Source organism: Rhinolophus hipposideros (genome assembly GCF_964194185.1).
Source record: "Rhinolophus hipposideros genome assembly, chromosome: 8".
In the NCBI taxonomy this organism is placed as follows: Eukaryota; Metazoa; Chordata; class Mammalia; order Chiroptera; family Rhinolophidae; genus Rhinolophus; species Rhinolophus hipposideros.
Window position 1 is genome coordinate 74,208,405 of NC_138054.1, and position 18,769 is coordinate 74,227,173.

Below are 18,769 nucleotides of genomic sequence, written 5' to 3' on the forward strand. Positions count from 1 at the left end.
AATCAGTAATTATATTAAATGCACACGGTTTAAACAAACTGATTAAAAGGCAGATATCATTAGAATGGCTTTTAAAAAGTCCAATTATATTTTATTTATAAGAAACACAAACATAATACAGAAAGGTGAAACGAAAGGATGAAAAGAGATACACCATTCCAACACTAATTTTAAAATATTTGGAAGACTAGAAGGTAACTTCTAATAAAAAGCATTTATAAAAAACTATATAGCTGGGGCTGCAGGATGGCTCAGTCGGGTGGAGCGCGGACTCTCAACCACAAAGGTTGCCGGTTGGACTCCCGCAAGGGATGGTAGGCTGTGCCCCCTGCAACTAAAGATTGAAAATGACAACTGGACTTGGAGCTGAGCTGTGCCCTCCATAACTAGATTGAAGGACAATGACTTGGAGCTGATGGGCCCTGGAGAAACACAGTATTTCCCAATGAAAGTTAAAAAACAAAAAAAGCTATATACTTAAAACATCATCAAAAACCCCATCATACTTAATGGAGAAATAGTGAATAGGTTTTCCCTAAGATTCCCTAGGGCAAGTATTTTGTTCTTATCACTTCTATTCAACATTATACTGGAAAATTCTGTTCAATGAAGCAAGAAAAAGAAATAAAAGCAAAAAAGAAAAAGAAATAAAAGGCATAAAATGGTCATTGTTTTATACCATATAATTGCATGCATTGTAAACCCTATGGGGTTTACCCCCACTACACAACCCCAAAAAAACATACTACAATTAGAAGTGCATTTAATAAGGTCATAGGATATAAAGTTAATATACAAAAATCAAGGGGTTTTTTTGTATACTAGTCACAATCAATTGGAAAATGAAATAAAAATACTATAAGAACAAACACACATATAGAGTCAATGGGTTTTTGACTAACATACCAAGTTAATTCATTAGGGAAAGAAAAGTCTATAATATATGGTGCTAGAGAAACTGGGTATCCATACAGAAAAAGATGAACCTCAATCCCTGACATTTTCCACAAATAAACATTAATTTGCCATGATAAACCCAAATGAAAAAGCTTAAGCCATATTCTAGAATAAAACACAGAGAATATGACCTTGAGACTGGCAAAAGTTTCTTAGAATCCAAAAAGTATTATCCATAAAAGAAAAAAATTATAAATTGGACTTCATCAAAATTAAAAATTTGTGTTTTCAAAAGACATCTTTAATAAGAAAATAAACAGGTAAGCCACAGACATGGAAAAAATATTCACAATACGTATTTATATCTAACAAAGAACTTGCATTCAGAGTATGTAAAGAACTAAAGCAATGTTAAAAAGACTAACAATCCAATGTGAAATGGGCAAAAGATTTGTGGTAGACATATATTGGTGGCCCCCCATGAACTATGCCTCCCTGTATTCATGCCCTGCTATAGTCCTCCCTCATTAACCCTGGGCTTAGACTCTGAGTTAGTCAATGTGTGACTTATCTTGGCCTGTGGGGCACTAGTTAACATGATGCAAGAAGACAAGCGCTTGAACCGTGGGTTCTGTGTTCTTTAAATTTCTGTCTTGGAACTCTGAGCCACCATGGAAAGTGATCTGGCTACTGCAATTGGGAACCTGTGGAGAGAGATACCTGGCCAGGCTCCTGCTGTTCTAGCCATTCCAGCTGAAGCACCAGACATGTGTGTTCAGCCATCTTTGATTTTCAGCCCCCACTGAGCCTTCGGATGACCAACATTATATGGAGCAAAAAAACTGCCCAGATGAACCTGGTTCAGAGTGCACGGTAGTGAGCGAATAAATGGTTTTGTCTTAAGCCACCAATTTTTGTGGTGGTTTGTTACATAGCAATAGATAATTGAAACAAGACGTGGACAGACATTTCACAAATGGCCAATAAGCGCAAGAAAAGATGTTTAACATCAGTAGTTAGAAAACTTCAAATCAAAACCACAGTGAAATAGCATCTCATACCACCAGAATAGCTAAAATAAAATTAAATTAACAATATTAAATATTGCTGAGGATTTAGAGCAACAGGAACTTTCATACATTGCTGGTGGGCGCGTAAATAAGTACACCACCTCAGAAAACTGTTTAACAGCTTCTTAGAAAGTTAAACATTTATGTTCCTTGTGAACTAGTGACTCCACTCCTAGGTATTTACTCAAGATATATGAACTGATTTCAGATGTGGGGCAGGAAATGAGAGAGAGAAAACACAAGAAGATGAGCCACCTGATGACAAACACACATCACCTATAAAACTAATCTTGCTCCCCTGCCCCCACCCCAAATAGAATTGGCTACATCCATTTGCCAATCAACAGGAAATTCAGAGGAGAGACAAACACGCTACCTGCATTATGGGGGTGCAATCAGCAATGACCATGGGAAATTCTACAAGACAAATGATGTGGTTTCATTAACAAATAAATTATGAGAAGAAAAAAGATGAAAAGAGAACCAAAGATTAAACAAAATTTAATGACACATTAAAATAAACAAAAAACAGGCAAAGTGAAAGTCAGGCTGACGGTTGCTGTTGGTAGTGGAGGGTGAGAAAGGGTTATGAGGGGGAGGGGGCATGTGGAGAGTTTCTGGGGTGGGTAGCACGGTTTTGACTGCAGATAGGGGTATTTACCTTATTATGGTTCAATAACCTGTGCATTTGTTTTGTATGGCTTTCTGTATTTGTGCTGTTTTTAACCATAAAAAAGTTTTTTAAAAAATCACCCAGAAGATGTTAAATATGCATATTCCTAGGCTTTAAAAATCCCAGAGATTCTGATTCGTATGTACTTGAATGAGACTCCCCAAACTGCCCCATTTAAGAAACTTCCAGACGGTTTTATGTAGTCAGCGGAGGATGCATTTTGAAAAACACTAGTGAAGGTATGGGGAGCAAGGAAAGGACTTCTCAGAGGAATGACAAGCAGAATCTTTATTTTAGAAAGCTCCCTCTGGCAGTGTGGAGTATGATGAGTTAGAGAGGCTGGAGGCTGACTCATGCGGTCAAAAGAAATGACAAAGGTCTGGCAATTAGAGCAGTGGCCTGGGGGATGGAATGGGATGCAAAGCTGAGCCGTGTTAAAACTTGGGAGTTGGGTATGAGGTATCAGAAATTTAGGAATTTCTCAGGAATCTCTTATTCTCTATTTTTCCTAACACTTTGATGGATTTTGAAAAATACAATGATTGACCATAATAATAAACAATGAACGTTTTTCTGCAAGAGGGTTACACTAAACATTTCAGAGGTTTTCTGTTTCAAAAAAACACACATAATAATAAATACATGGCTTATTATTATTACAGGTCAATATAATATGACAAGATATCTTTCAATAACGTAAAAATGACCTCTACCTTATATAGACATTTGATAATAAAAATCATTAAAAAGGGAGAACATTAACTCAAGGTAATGCCAAATAAAAATTATTTTCAAAATGGAATGAAATCACAATATTTATTATTTAGAAGTTATTCTCAAAATGAAATTTTAAAACACAAAGTGTTAATTGCCCTGGTCTTTGTTTTTATGATAAATATTTCAGATGGAGAAAAACTTATTTTGTTTTGCACTGATGCTGGTTGAATTAAGAGTGTGTCTGAACACATCTTCAAGCTGGGTATTAGTGTACACATTGCTTCATATAATTTTCCTTTTTTAAAGATGAAATATTTTGCTTTATAAAGAACTGTAGTCTATAGAAAATATTCAAACACTGGAAAATGCCAGTGTCAACCTAGTGTAAATGAATCAGGAGGCTTTGTTGAAATTTAAAATGGCAAAGTTTTATTCAAGGGTCTTAGGATTTGAGAATTAGAAACAGTACTAGGTAAGACGCAGAGTGCTCTGAAGAAAAGAGAAAAGATGAGAGCAAAAAAGTAAATTCTTTTTTTCTTTTTTTTTTTTTAAGGAGGGCACCGCTCACAGTGGCCCATGTGGGGATCGAACTGGCAACCTTGGTGTTATTAGCACCAAGCTCTAACCAGCTGAGCTAACCAGGCACCCCAAAAAGTAAATTCTGGAGAATCAGTTCTTCATTCTTAGCCTCTGAAGTGGTCAGAGATGATAATCTTTCAGATGACCGGGTAATCTGGATAATGGATATCAGGCTGTCTGGACACGTGAACATTCTTGCCTTAGTTCTTCATTCTTTCCTAAATCCTTCAGAGGGTTATCTATAGCAATTTATATAGCTCCAGGCATGGACACACAGCTGAAAAATTCAAAAGTTTAAGTTCTCAAGCTAGTTAAAGTAAAATGAAATCTGCTGCTCATGCTTTGGCCCCTGAGGTCGGAACCTGTTTGTCAGCCTCACTACACAGACTCCATTTTAAGTCAGCCTAGCTATGATGACTTCATCTTGTTTTCTTCACTCATTCCTCACCAGCTAACATTAATTGGGTCGTGTTGGAGTAACATATCGAAATTGCCAATTTAGGGAATTATTTTGCTTCCAAAATGTATTAATTCTTAGAACACCACTCACAGGATTTGACTAAGGCATAATCACATTATGTATGCAAACATAAATATTCACTTTACTTGTAAGAATGGCTCACCACAAGTGGACGGGGTCACAAACACACTTATAACATGGCAACAACTACAAACAAGACTAATTACATGTTGAGCAACTAATTCTTTCCTACATGTTCCTGTCCCAGGTCCTGGAAATGTCGACCTTGACTTCTGACTCCGCAGGCCAGTATTTTCTGCTCTAGCTTTCAATGTGTCAATAGGTTCCTTCAAACCAGTCGCATCTCTATGTTGATTATTAAGCTTTAGTTTTCACAGGAGAATAATCATTGCGTTTTCTACCTCCAGAGGTTGGTGTCACACAAGCCAAGAGAGGAGAGAGCTTCAAGGACAGACTGGGCTGAGAGAGGCTGTGGACTAATTGAGAGAAAGTCAATGGCATGACTTTCCTGAAAGAATGTTACTCTGACCTCTACGTGTTCTACATGGATAGCCGTGGGCTGAGTCATCAGTGGGTTCCATCTGTTCTGGAACCTGCCCAGACCTCTTAGAGCCTCAGGGCATTTGCAGTGCTGTTCCCTCTTCCTGGAGTGTCTTTCTCTAAACCGCCCAGCCATTAGGTATCTCCTCAAATGTTATCTCCCAACCACTCTCACTAGTCACTCTCTCTTTTAATCACAGTATTTATCACAATCTATCATCTGGTTTATTTACTAGTTTAGTATCTGTCCTTTCCCCCTTCATCTCCACAAGGAATGGCAGCTCTAGAAATGCAGTGATCTCTCCTGTCTTATATCCTGCTTAATCCCAGTGCCTACAACAGTATCTGGCACAGACAGGGTAGATGTTTGATGAATATTTATTGAATAGATGAGCAACTGAATGGATAGAGTAGGCAAGTGCAGATGGCTTTTTGAAGTTACTTCTCTGGAGCGCCATCTTCTCTTTTGTCACAGAGGGATGAGAACTCTTTTCTAGACCTTTTCAACAACACATTGTTGGACTCAGTCAGGCAGGATCCTTAGTCAGCTAAGCAACTCCTGGTTTCCTGTGAGTGCAACACTGATAATGACCAGTGAGTGGCAGCAAGTCACTATGATTGAACCGTGACACCCAGCTTGGGCCACCCAGGGCACAAAACACATGAAGTTTAATGCCCCAACAGCCAGGCTTGTTTTTTTCACCAAGATGCAAGACTTTCTTAAACATAGTGCGCATGCCCCTGCTGCCCAAACACTGAACTGACACTTGACTTCAAATCCCAGCTCTGCCACTTACTAGCTAGGTAGCCCGGGGTCATTTCCTTCTTTAAAGTGGGGTGTCATTATGAGCTCTTAGGTCCTTATGTGTCTCCAGCAGATAAAGAATGGATGAGGGGGGGTGACTGGTTAGAGCATGGTGCTGATAACACCAAGGTTGCTGGTTCGATCCCCAAATGGGCCACTGTGAGCTGCGCCCTCCTTTAAAAGAAAAAAGAATGGACAGCATACGGGGTCAGAAAAAGGCTTTGAGTACTGCAGGGACATCAAAGCCTTGGGGTAGCCAGCTATAGGTGGACCTTGCACTTGTGGAGACCCCCATGAGGACCTCATACTCCAAGCAGTCTCCACCTCCCTTGGCTCTCGCCCACCGCACCCACCCACCCCAATTCTGCACCTACCTCCACATAACTGAACACGGGCACCTGGGCGAGCAGTGCAACCCCATTTCACTGGTTCATTCACTTTCTCACTCTTGTGACTTTCCCATTTCTGCCCCTTTCCTTAATACACCAAGACCCCCTCCTGCCTCTTCCCTCTCGGGCCAGGACCTTGTTTCTTCCTTCACTTAGAAAAGAGAAACAATCAGAAGAGAACCCCACATTGCTTCACTGACCCAACATTCTCTCCTGTCCTGGGAGGCACTGTCCCAGCTCCTATCTGGGACACACCCTCCCCTGGCAGACAGGATGCTAACCCCTCCCACTCACCTAGGGATTGTCCTCTTGGAATTCTCTCCTCTCCTGCATCTTCATCCTCTTCCCCTCTATCAATCCTCCCCATGAGCCAATGAATAAGCAATAATACCTCTCATCTGAAACCCTCCATGACCTTTATTCAAACCCTACCTGTCCTTTATTCAGCCACCCTCCCATTTCCTGCTCCCTTGAAGAGGTGCCCACACTCATCTATCCCCACCATCCTCTCTGGACCCCACTTCCACAACCTTCCTTGGTGTTGAAACCCCATGGTAAATATCACTAATGACCTCATTTCCCAATTCCGTTTTCAGCCCTCCCTTCTCCCACCCACAGTTAAGGGTTCCCTCCTTGTTGAAACGTTTTTCTTCTCTTAGTTTCCATGACTTGTGTCTTCTCTATCGACTCTCACTTCCTGGTTGGGCTGGGTAGTGTGGATGGTGCTCATGTTCATCTCTCTCTTCCATGTTCATCGCTCTCTGCCATGTTCATACCTGACCTCTGCCCTGAAATGGGATGCTCTCATCTGACTCCATTTGGCAGTAGGCTTCTCAAACCCAACTTGCCCAAAATTGAACTCTCAATTTGAACCCCTCCTAACTTGCTTCTGCTCCCCAGCACCCCTATTTGTATACTGCTCTGACCAAAAGTCCTGGAGTCGTTCCTGAATCCTCTCTGCCCACACCCCACATCTAACCCATCAGCAAATTCTCTTGACTCGACTTTTACAGCCTGTCCTGAGCCTGGTCCTTCTCACCACTTGTACCATAACTACCCAGCACTTGCAGGGATTGGAAAGAGCCCCTTCCAGTTCTCTGTGCATTCTCTCACTGCGTTCACCTGCTCAAACCCACTAGGGCTTACCCTCCCCCTCAAACAAAACCAAAGCCCTGAGTTACAATGGACTTGGCAAGATTAAACCCTGGACCCTCCTCTTGCCTCATCTCCCAAGAGCTCCCGTCATTCAACTCTGCTCGCACACATGGGTCTCCTTGCCTTTTTTTGGAAGGAGACAGCCTTTGGGCTTGCTGTTCTAATACTGGAATGCTGACCCAGCTAACCACACGGCTCCCATTAGGTCTCTGCTCACATGCCAGGTTCTCAGAAAGAACTTCGTATCTCCTCTACCTAAAATAGCACTGTTCTCTATTCTTCCCTATCTCCTTCCCTATTTCATTTTTCTTCACAACACTTATTGCTTCCGGTCCATTTCTTCACTTATTTTATGGATTTGTTTCTGCTTTGTCTTTTCCCAACTGGAAGTAAGTTCCATGAGCATGGGTTCTTGCCTATCTTGTTCATCACGTATCACCCGTGACACCAACTAGGGCACAGACTAGGCCTTCACATTTTATTTTATGGCTGGATGGATGGACAGATGGATGGATGGGTATTCATGGTCCCTCAGGATAGCACCCATAGGGCAAAACACAAAACACACTAGCAGCTCTTGCATATGAAGAAACTTTATGTTTCCCTAAAGCCCACTCATATTTGACTTCCAGACACCTCTGTGGGGGTAGGAGTGGACATTTTCACCATCAATTTCTGGCTCTGGGAGAAGATGAATGACGAACACATGATCTGAAGGCTGCCTGACCCTCCTGGCTTCCTAAGGTGGCACATGCAGCCCTTCCCTTCTCCTCAGATTTTCAAAGGAGAAATCTCTTTAGCCCAAGGATGGTGGAAGATTCCTTTGGTCTTGGCTGAGTGGTAGAGGCAGAAGCAAGATTGCGGGGGCAGACTCTGGTGGATGGGAAGAACCATTTGCAGAAGCTGGGGATCACAGAAGTCTCATTAGGTGAAGGTTAAAAAGGACACAGGGCACAGGAGGTAAGTGGCCTGTGGGGCCCACTCCCCCTTCACTCCCTGCAGAAATGTGACAGGTCATCCTAATGTGTCCCTAACCCCACATCTGCCAACATTCCTCTCTGTAGGACACATTCTCTTTTCTGAGCTCAGAATTCCCCACATATTGTTGTTAAAGTTTTAGTGTACCTGGGGACACACAGCAGCATCTGCCCTATTTGTTTTTTAATTATTTATTTATTTTAAGCATGTTTTTCCAGGACTCATCAGCTCCAAGTCAAGGTCAAGTAGTTGTTTCAGTCTAGTTGTGGAGGGCGCAGCTCATAGTGGCCCATGCGGGGATCGAACCGGCAACCTTGTTGTTAAGAGCACCGTGCTCTAACCAACTGAGCTGACCGGCCACCCAGAATCTGCCCTATTTTTGAGTTGGCTGTATCCACACCTTGTCCATCCAACTTCCCAACCTGGGGATTTTGTAAGGTCAAGACCAGGTCCGAGGTACCCACATGCTTGGCCCATTAGCTGTGTGTGGCCAAATGCTGTGCGTGTTTCCTGAGGACACCCAGACCATGGGGGCAGGGAGTGGTTTCTGCCCAGGATCGGGGCCAGCCAGAGGCAGGGCCCTGGACATGAACTGACCTTGAATGAGGATTCCCACTGTCTGACCTAATCCCCTCAACAACCTTGTGAGGATACTAATATCATCTTCACTCCACAGATGGGGAAAATGACGCTCTGACCACACTGCCAGTTTGTGGTGGAGCCTGGATTCACTCGAGTCCTGTGTGACTCCAAAACCAGTGCTCTCACCACTTGGGTGGGTGCCTATGGTTCATGTAAACCTTTCTGGAGCAAAGCAGGGGTCACTAACTAAATGAAAGGAAGGACAAAAGAATCTCAGAGTACTGGCCATGCAGACTGCCTCACGTTCAGGACCTGGCCCTCAGGGGGCACTCCTTATAATAGCACAAGTTTCTCAGCCCTACCTCACCCCAGGGCCCGGGGTAAGAAGGGTAAGAAGCAGGGAGGGTGGGGTTAGCTTCCCAGAGGAGCCAGCCTAGGCTTCAGGCTGACTTTGAAAGAAAAAAACAGTATTGAACCTTAAAAGTTGCCTCATCATTTCAGAAGCACCCAAATCTCAGCTGCTTGCATGTTACTCTTCCCCACCCCCAGCCCCACCTTTGCCCTCAAGCTTCCCCTCTTGGACGCACCCAGGTGTCTGGAGCTTTTCCATTCAGCCACGCCTCAGCCTAAGGCGCTGTCTCCAGCAGGCTCCTGTGGAAAAGTTGTGCCAGTAAAGGAGTAGTCTAGAGCACCCTCCACCATCTCAGGGAATGAACCCTAGGTTGGGGCAGAGGCTGTGAAGGAGCCTGAGGCCTGTAGGGAAGGGACATCTGAAGAGGAAACTGGGGAACAGCCCAAAATGGTCAGAGCTGAGTGGGGGGCTTGGCCTTGGGGCTAGGTCAGCTGGGGCCATAGGGCTGCCTGCTTCTGCTCACATAGGCTTCTACACTTCAGAGCTGTCAGAGCCGCCCAGTGGGCTCCCTCAGACTTACCTGCGGAGGGGCAGTAACAGGGTCAACCCCATTGACAGTGTCAAAGGTCAGTCAGACCTCTGCTGGGGCCAGTGTGGGGAGTAGGGTATTTCTGCTATACCATGGGACCCCAGAGCTCAGCCCGCAGCTCTTTGTGGTGAGAGCCCTCCTCCCAGACACCTGAGCTCGGGTCCCATGGTATAGCAGATGGAGGTAGGCAGAAAGCCATTGAAAGTGGAGCTCATGACGGACGTGTAGGCTCCCATGGAGGGGAAGATGAGCCAGTCGCCCATATCCAGTTCAGGCAGCTGTATCTCCTCCGTGAACAGTTTGTCAGCGGCATCACATGTGGGACCATAGAGAATGCAGGGGAAGATGGGCTGCTCTGAGCAGAGCTTCTGCAGGGACACAGAGGTCGGGTATCAGAGAAGGAGGAGCCATCCCCTCCACGCCGTCCCCCCATCCCACACCCAGCAGGGCATGCACCTGGGCACGGGTGAAAAGGTACCAGCAAGGACACTGTCAGTCACCCATACTGGCCCATTATTGAGCAGTCCCTAAGTGCCATGACTATTCTTGACCTTGCCCTCATGGAGCTTATATTGGAGTGACACATTCCAGCCCCGCCAATTCACAAGGGCAGAAACGAATTGGACCTGCTTCCCATCTATAAAGCGGGAAGATTTTATTTGATAATCCCTCAGAATACTGGGCCTCAAACTGGGCTACACATGGAAATTGCCTGAGGAGTTTAACAAGGGACTGATGTCAGGATCCCCACCCCGAGAAATTCTGTTTTTAATAGTCTGGGCCATAGTCTAGGCATTGAGGGCTTCTAAAGCTCCCCAGATGATTCTAATGTGGAGCAATGTTTGAGAACCTCTGCTTCCTAGGTCTCCTGCATCTCCAGCATTCAAAGATTCTGGAAACACACACGCAGTGCATACAGGGAGAGCACATGGAAACACACAGAGCCAAATAGATGTGCATGCACACCTACACAGACCCACATACCGCGTTTCCTCGAAAATAAGACCGGGTCTTATATTAATTTTTGCTCCAAAAGACATATTAGGACATATTTTCAGGGGATGTCTTATTTTTTCATGTACAACAATCTACATTTATTCAAATACAGTCATGTCATCTTCTTCTGGAACATCGTCATAACGTAATAAATGCATCCATCTGGCTGATGATCTTAACTGGAGCTTACTTTCGCGGTAGGTCTTATTTTGGGGGAAACACAGCACCTGTCCATCCACCTACCTGCACAAGTGTAAATTGACAGACTCACGGAAACGCACACACACAGATAAGCACATGCAGCTACACGTAGGCACATTTGCACATCCTTGTACATGCATGTGGTATGACAATCTGCAAAGCCATCGATAATCTGAGACCCTTCCCCTCTCCACCTGGCATCCCTGCCTCTCAGGGCAGTGGGCTGAACTCGGTGCTCTGGGGATCTGGGAGGTGCCGGAGCCACACAAGGGTCCCCTTACCTTCACCACAATGGGCTTCCTGGGGACAGGATCCCCGAGGAAGACACGAAAGATGCCATAATGTCCCTCGTTGAGATAGTACAACAGTTTCCGGTAGCCTCCTGGGAGTGGGGAGAGGTCAGCACTGAAGTGTGCTCAGCCAGGTCTCACCACTGACCCTCAACATTGAGCCCAGCACCCTTGGGAGTGGCCCAGACCCTCTGCCGCTAGATTATCCCTGTTTTCTACTCTAGGAGTCTTCCCTGATCTAATGCATGGTTATGGCCTGCTTTTGGGGCTCCCACTGCCTCCCTGTCAGAGTGTTGCTGCTACTAAAAACAACATAACTAATATACAAAGGCCCAAGCATTGTTCTAAGCTCTTTACATGTATTAAATTATTTAATCCTTCTAACTATTCTTTGAGTACAATGAGCCCTACTGTACAGTTGAGTCTTGCTAGAAGTTACACAGGAGAATGTGGCAGGGCTGGGATTTGTCTCCGGGTCAGGTCCCAGGTCCTCTGCCCTCACCTTAGACCAGGTTCCCTGAGCAACTTCTGTGTGATGCAAAACCAGGAGAAAACAGATTTTCATGACACGATTCCATTTATGGGTGCTCCTTAGGGATATGCTAATTTGTTCATTTGTCCTCAAAGAGGTGCCTGTCTTAACCATATTTTTAAATTTTCTTTATCCTTGATGTTCTAGCATCTGGGGCCTCGCTAATCCTGGAGAGACTGCTCTTTCCTGGGCTAATTCCTAGAGTTCGCAAAATACAGCCCTGAAAGTGTGCCTTCATATGCAAAGCAGCCAATCCAGGGTCTACCCCTGCCAACTACTTCCTTTATTAAGCTCTCATAGGTTAAACTGCTATCCTCCAGCTCTAACCATCCTAGGACTAGGGACCAGGAAACTAGGGGCAGTCCTTACATCCCAGAACCCACTGAAATTGTTCAAACTAGCCAATCCCAAACCTGCCTAGCTGCCTCTCCCATTCCTTCCCTCAAAAACCAAATAAAGGCTCTCACCCATGCCTTCCCTCTTCTCCTGTCTCCTGACCCACCCTGGTACTTCTCCACGTGGCCTACATCGAATGCCATGACTCCTATTTCTAGAGAACTATGAGTGAAAACTTCTTCCTTTAAGACAGTTATTTCTGTGTCTTACGTTACCTGGTTAAAACAAATCCCAGTTACATTAAAAAACAGTGTGCAACTCTGACGAGCACAGAGGACAACACGATTCTCACCTCCCTCCATCAAATACTCTGCCTCTAGTAATGTTGCTGAAGGAAGTGAGTGGGGGCTTCGCCTGAGCTCCATCAGACTCCAGATGCATGTTGAGCTGATGGTCACTCACGACCCCTAGATCCTTTGGACACGACCTCCTACCAAGCCGGTTTCTCACAATCATTCTTACTCTGTCCTTAGAACATCGCTCTCTTGAATCTTTTAAACTAATTTCTGTGAACATTTGGGACATTATAACTTGTGGGCATTTTATCTTTCTGAATATTGGTTTTCTCTCCGTGGTCTTCTCCCAGGTGGCAGTCACCCCTGTCGGCCACTCTCTCCCAGATGTCATCACTGACCCTGCCTCCTGAGGCCACAGCCCGAGTTGTCACTAAGCCAGTTAGTCATGAGAGTTGGCATGACAGCCCATCGGCTGAAAGCTCAGCTCTGCGTGGTGTGTCTGCAAATACAAGTGCATCTGAATCAGACAGACCTGGGTCCAGCTGTGTCATGAACTAGCTTTGCTGCATTGGACAAGTAAGTCACTTCTTCTCTCTGAGCCTCAAGATCTCTACCTATGAAGTGGAAGTGACCCCAAACTACCTCACAGCATTGTTGAGCAAAAATGAGATAACATACGTATTTCACACAGAATAGATTCTTAATAATTGGCAGCATTGCTATTGAAATAAAAATAATAAGCCCAAACCCTTATAACTTAGACTTTTGTTAAATGATGGCTGAACTCATACGTCCCATATCACAATATTCTCTAATGAGACACTCGGTGAGCAAACGAAATCAGTGGACATAGGTGCCTTTGGGATTACAAAGCTGTGGGTCAAAAGAAGGATGGAGATTAATGATTTAGAAATATTTGTCAGTTATCATAAAGCCCCAGAGTAAAGTACACTAATCCATCTCTATTTCCTCATGCACTTGAGATTCTGCTTAGCTCCCTTTGTGAGAACAGCAACCCACCCTACTCCTGCCCCGAAAATAACACACAAAGAATGGAAAAAGTCTCCTGGGTTGGTTGACCTTGAAGGTTTACTGTGACCCTACAGATGTCACCCTTAACCGTCAGGCCATGATAATGACAATATTGCCTTCACATATGTGTTGTAAGAATTTGTATTTACTCGTTCTATTTTTGGTTATAAGAATTTGCACCCGTCAGAGAACACTTTCTCGAAGAATTTAAGATACACACCAGCACAGGGGTGTCTGTGCCTTTTGTGACTTTGCCTTTATAAACAATACAAATTCATCGTCTGCTCAGGAAGAATGAAGGCCCTCATTCCCTCCCTCGCAGTCTATTTAAGAACAATCAAATAGTGAAACTAACAGGTTTATTCCTAAAACCAAAGCTTGTCTCCCTCTAAGGCACCCAGGGCCTGGGGATGAGCCAGGACACCACCCACCCTGCCCAGGCCTGGCGCACCCACCAGGCTCGAGCACAGCCTTCTTGGCAATGATGTTCACGGCAGCTGTGCAGACAGATTCCACGTAGAAGCGGCCAGGCTCTGCGATGACCTCAACGCCAGTCCCCTCGGGGAAGTCCTGGGCCAGGGCAACATTGATCTCTCTGGCCATCTGTGGGGACAGACCCAAGCACTACAAGGCCAGACCCTACGCAGGGTCTTTACCTGCATTGTCTCTCTTCACTTCTGTGGCAACACTCTGGGGAAGTGTCATCATCCCCGTTTTACTGGGAAGAAAACAGATTGAAACTGTGGCCCAGAAAGGGAAAGTTGTCGAAGGGCATACAGCAAGTGTTTGGCTGTAGCACCTTGTGAGTCTGGGTTGGTTGACCTTGAAGGTTTACTGTGACCCTGCAGATGTCACCCTTAACCGTCAGGCCACGATAATGACAATATTCATGCCACCATTTGAATCAATACATGATCAGGAAAGATGGATTGTTCCCTGGGTTGGGGGATAATAACCAAACTCCTGTCTGACTGTAGCTTAACCAGGGATAGTAACTAACACATCCAAAGAAAGACACAGCCAGATACACACACATGCTTGTATATGCACACAGGCCATGCAAGTAGACCCAGAGACCTCTCAACAAAACCAAACTCCAGTTACATGCAGGCACATGCCTCAGTTACAAAAGCTCATTGTACACACACACATACACGGTCTTGTAACCCAGGCTGGGACACCCTGGTTCTCTCTTCCCTCTTACCTTCTCGAACTCAGGCTCAGAACCTTCCACTCCAGGGAAGCCTCCTCCGATATCCAGGAGGTTCATGTCATGCCCAACCCCACGGCCCATCTCGAACACGCACCGACAGTCGGCGATGGCCTGTGTGAAGCTTTGGGGATTCTTGCAGCCTGAGCCCACGTGGAAGCTGAACATAAATTGAGTGACAGATGGAGAAACGCATGTGGAAACACAAGGGTCAGTAGGAAGAGACACATTCAGAAACACTGACACAGCTAAAATGTGGAACCAGCACAGATACAGACACTGAGACACAGTTGATTACACTGGAGCCCGTGGGCACCCACAGAAACATGCAACCTTGGTTATACATGCACATGTGCATATCCACAGAGATACACACATCCCACATGACAATCCACGAGAGTTGGGGCTCTTGTGGTTGTGCGATGGTCACCTCTCTTAGCTGACGAACGAATCAGTGGCAGGTAAGGTGTGGCAAGTGAGGCACTCTCATCAGGTACAAAATTTAAGGGGGCCTCCAAATAGTAAGTTATCAGGATAAGTAATATTTAATGCAATACTTTATTTGTTTAATTGGGGAACAGTGTGTTTCTCCAGGGCCCATCAGCTCCAAATAGTTGTCCTTCAGTCTAGTTGTGGAGGGCGCAGCTCAGCTCCAAGTCCAGTCACTGTTTTCAATCTTTCCCATGCGGGAATTGAACCAGCAACCTTGTTGTTGCGAGCTTGTGCTCTAACCAATTGAGCCATCCAGCCGTCCCTTTAATACAATACTTATAACAAGCAAAATTGATGCAAAATGTCCATGATGAATAAAATACAAAAATAACTTCAAGTAGAAACAAAATTGGTAACAGTAATTGGAACTGGAGGCAAAAGGTAGAAATGCCAATCCTGTCTTTATTTAAAATTTTGATATTTTCTCATCATGGCTTGTTTTTTGCATTGATTTTGATTTTTTAAAATGCTATATTAAAATGCTATCATCTAGAGTATGAGGCGTTTTGGTGTCCCCTTAAATTTTGCACCCAAGGCCAGTGCCTCTCTTGCCCTACCCCAGTCCCAGATAACACCCAGCTTCTTCTATGAGAACAAATGAAGCCTTGGTAGGCCAAGAGGCTGACCAGAGGGCATCCAGTAAATCAAAGGCTGGGGACAGGCTGCAGAGAACAGGACCCTGGCCTTGCAGGCAGGGAAAGCCAGTGCTCTCACCTGGTTCCAACCACAGCCAATCCCAGGTCTCGGGCAGACTTGAGCAGGTGTTCACACACCTCCAGGCTGGCCCCAAACTTGTCACTAAGGGGGAAGATGCTGTCTCTGTCATTGGTCCACAGCCGGAGGACCAGCCTGGGAGAAGGGCGTGAGGGTAACAGGGGCTCTTAGATACATGAGCCCTGAGGCCTGGATGCTTTATGCCTCCCACCCAACACCCCTCCCCCTTCCCACCCACCCCTGCCTCATTCCTCTGGACTGTCCAGCCACAGATCCCAAGGAGGGAATATACCACTACTTATAGACTTCTGCCCAGGCAAGAAAAAACAGGAAAAGGATAAAATAATAAATACACCTACAGACCCCCTTCACAGGATGAAAGATGTTAAATAATTTTCCCAAGACCACAGAAATATGAGAAATGAATGTGAAATGTGAGCACTGGTCTCTAACTCCAATGTGAGTGCTTTTACCATGAGGTTGGCTGATGCCAGACCTCCTAATGCCAGTCTCTGCCCAGTGTCTATGCAGACATAGGCAATGTGTATTTGCCACCAATGAGCATCAGGAAAAGCACTGGGCTGCCTGACCCAAATTTTCGTACTTTGCTGCTTAGACCTCTCCCAGTCACTGGATGTTAACAGCCTTCATCTTGTTGCTGAATCCCAATTCCACCTGCTGGAGCCCCAGGTTTGCTGTCCGCACCTGCCTGCACCCCTGTCTCACCTGGCCTTGGGGTGGTGCTGGGCCACCTTGATCAGTTCCTCCTCACTGTCAAAGGTCAGGAGCTGCACGCCGTGGCGGGCAGCATACTGGAGGTGGGAGACGGCCTTGTAGGGATTGGCATAGATGATGCGTGAGGGGGCCACGCCCAGACCCAGCACCTGCTCCAGCTCCATCTGGCATGGGTGACAGGCAGAATAGTGGGCTGCCTCGCTGTTCCCCTGATCTTTGGGGACAGGAACCATGGCTATAAGGAGTTGCCCTTGACTGAACCACTACTGTGTACCTGGCACTTCTCTGGGCATGCATTGTGACATTTAAGCTTCTAGATTACTCTAAGGAAGATATAGTTGGCCCCGTTTTAAAGACAAAGAAACTGAGGCTCAGGTGAAATGGCTGGGCCAGGACAGGGACAAGGTCTGTAGCTTAAAGCGTGTGTTCCCTTTACTCTCTAGCTCAGACTGTCCACACTTGTCATGTGGACAAGGGGAAGGTTGACCACTCCCAGTTCATTCATTTATTCCTTCACAAACAATCAAGCACAACAATTGGCTGCCACTGTTCTAGATGCTGTAGTCCCCACTCCAGGACCCCAGGCAGTTGGCCTTTTTTCCCCACAGGAACTGTCAGAGCTATGAATGAGGTAACTGGCAGCGGGCCCCGGCTGACCTGGCTGGCACAGTCGAAGCCGGTCCCCAGGGTGGCCAGGACACGCAGCACCCAGGGGCTGTTGTTGCATTTCACTGCATAGAAGGGTGAGACTCTTGGCAGGGCTTGGCAGAAGGTCTGATGGCGATTGGCCAATATGTCCAGGTCAGCTACCATGAAGGGGTCTCTGTGGTCCTGCCAGGGCAGGGAGAGAGAGAGGGAAGTCTGGGGAGTAAGATCTCTCATTGAATCCTCAAAGCAACTCCATGCAGTAAATACTATTGTGATTGCCAGTTTAGAGACGAGGAAGCAAAGGCTTTAAAATTTGAGTATTTTGTCAAAGTCATACAGCAAGTACACAGCAGAGACAGGGTTTGAGCCCATATCTTCTAATTTTACAACAAGGCACAAAAGGGCAACAATCTTTGTAGGCCAAAGTGCGGGACAGGACGGCTTCAACTTTCAACCTGGTAGCTTGGCACAGGGTAAAATCCCATGTGGTGGTGGGGGGACTAGAACTAACCCATAACCCCCACAAAACAGAGCCTTGGAGTAAGACCTAGTAAAATGACGTAGAAAATCACACACAGAAATTCATAATTTGTGCCCACCTAAGCAGGGACTCACCCTCTCTGCTCCTCATTCCATCCATTCCCCTGCCCGCCCTCCCATTCCTTCCTCTACCTCCATACCAAATCAGAGAGCTCCTGGATCTTCTTCAGGACCACTTGCCTGGCGGATTCCCCAGGCCCCAGGAAGGTGATCTCCTTTGGCCATGAGCTTCCAGAGGGTCCTCCAATCTGCTTCAGGTCCCCAAGGGAGGTATTCATCCCTGACATTCCACTGGAGCCCTCGGCCAGGCACACTCCCAGCATCCTGGAAAGGGTTTGTTTTAAGGACCCAGCCTCGTCTCTCCTCCCAGCTTCTCTCTGGCCCAGGGAGCCAGAGTTCGCAGGCCAGTAAGTCCTCGGCCCTTCTATTTAGCAACACAGAGCTCCATGGAGCCCTTGCGAATTTTCCCTTCTGTGGGATCGGCCACTGGCCAGCCTAGTCTGCTTCACAGACCTGCTGGAGGACCAAGCAAGATGTATGAGCTGTGCACATGAAATACCCTGTTGGCATCCCCTTCTAGCCTCCTTCATGCATGTTTCCATTCACAGGTGAGAAAACCGAGTCACAGAAAGGATAGGTACAGAGTCCAAAATCTTCAGATTATAGGACTAGCTGGGACCTAGGAGATAACCAACATCCCACTTTATACACATGGGCAAGAGATCCAGGCAGAGGAAGGGACTTGCCTGAGGTCACCATGTGGTCAGTGGCAGAGATAGGACTGGCACCTGTGCTCCCCAGAGCTGCCACTGCTGGACGTGAGACTGGAGGGCAGCCTGCAGCTAGAGTCCTTCCGTTACAGCATTTGGGACCACACCTGTGGCCCCCACTCCACACCCAAACTCACCGGGTGTCCATTGTCACCTGCTTCTTCAGGCAC

General features: G+C 46.0%; 1 protein-coding gene across 1 annotated transcript; it reads right to left on the minus strand.

Moving 5' to 3' along the window:
• Window positions 1–9,794: 9,794 nt before the first annotated feature.
• LOC308501540 (ornithine decarboxylase-like) lies at window positions 9,795–18,152 on the minus strand (the record flags this gene model as incomplete). The annotated part of the gene is made up of 9 exons (XM_081058060.1): window positions 9,795–9,798; window positions 9,958–10,175; window positions 11,286–11,386; window positions 13,946–14,093; window positions 14,695–14,860; window positions 15,907–16,041; window positions 16,633–16,805; window positions 17,299–17,472; window positions 17,970–18,152. 9 exons carry the CDS (start codon window positions 18,150–18,152, stop codon window positions 9,795–9,797), a joined length of 1,302 nt encoding a protein of 433 aa, XP_080914186.1.
• Window positions 18,153–18,769: the final 617 nt, after the last annotated feature.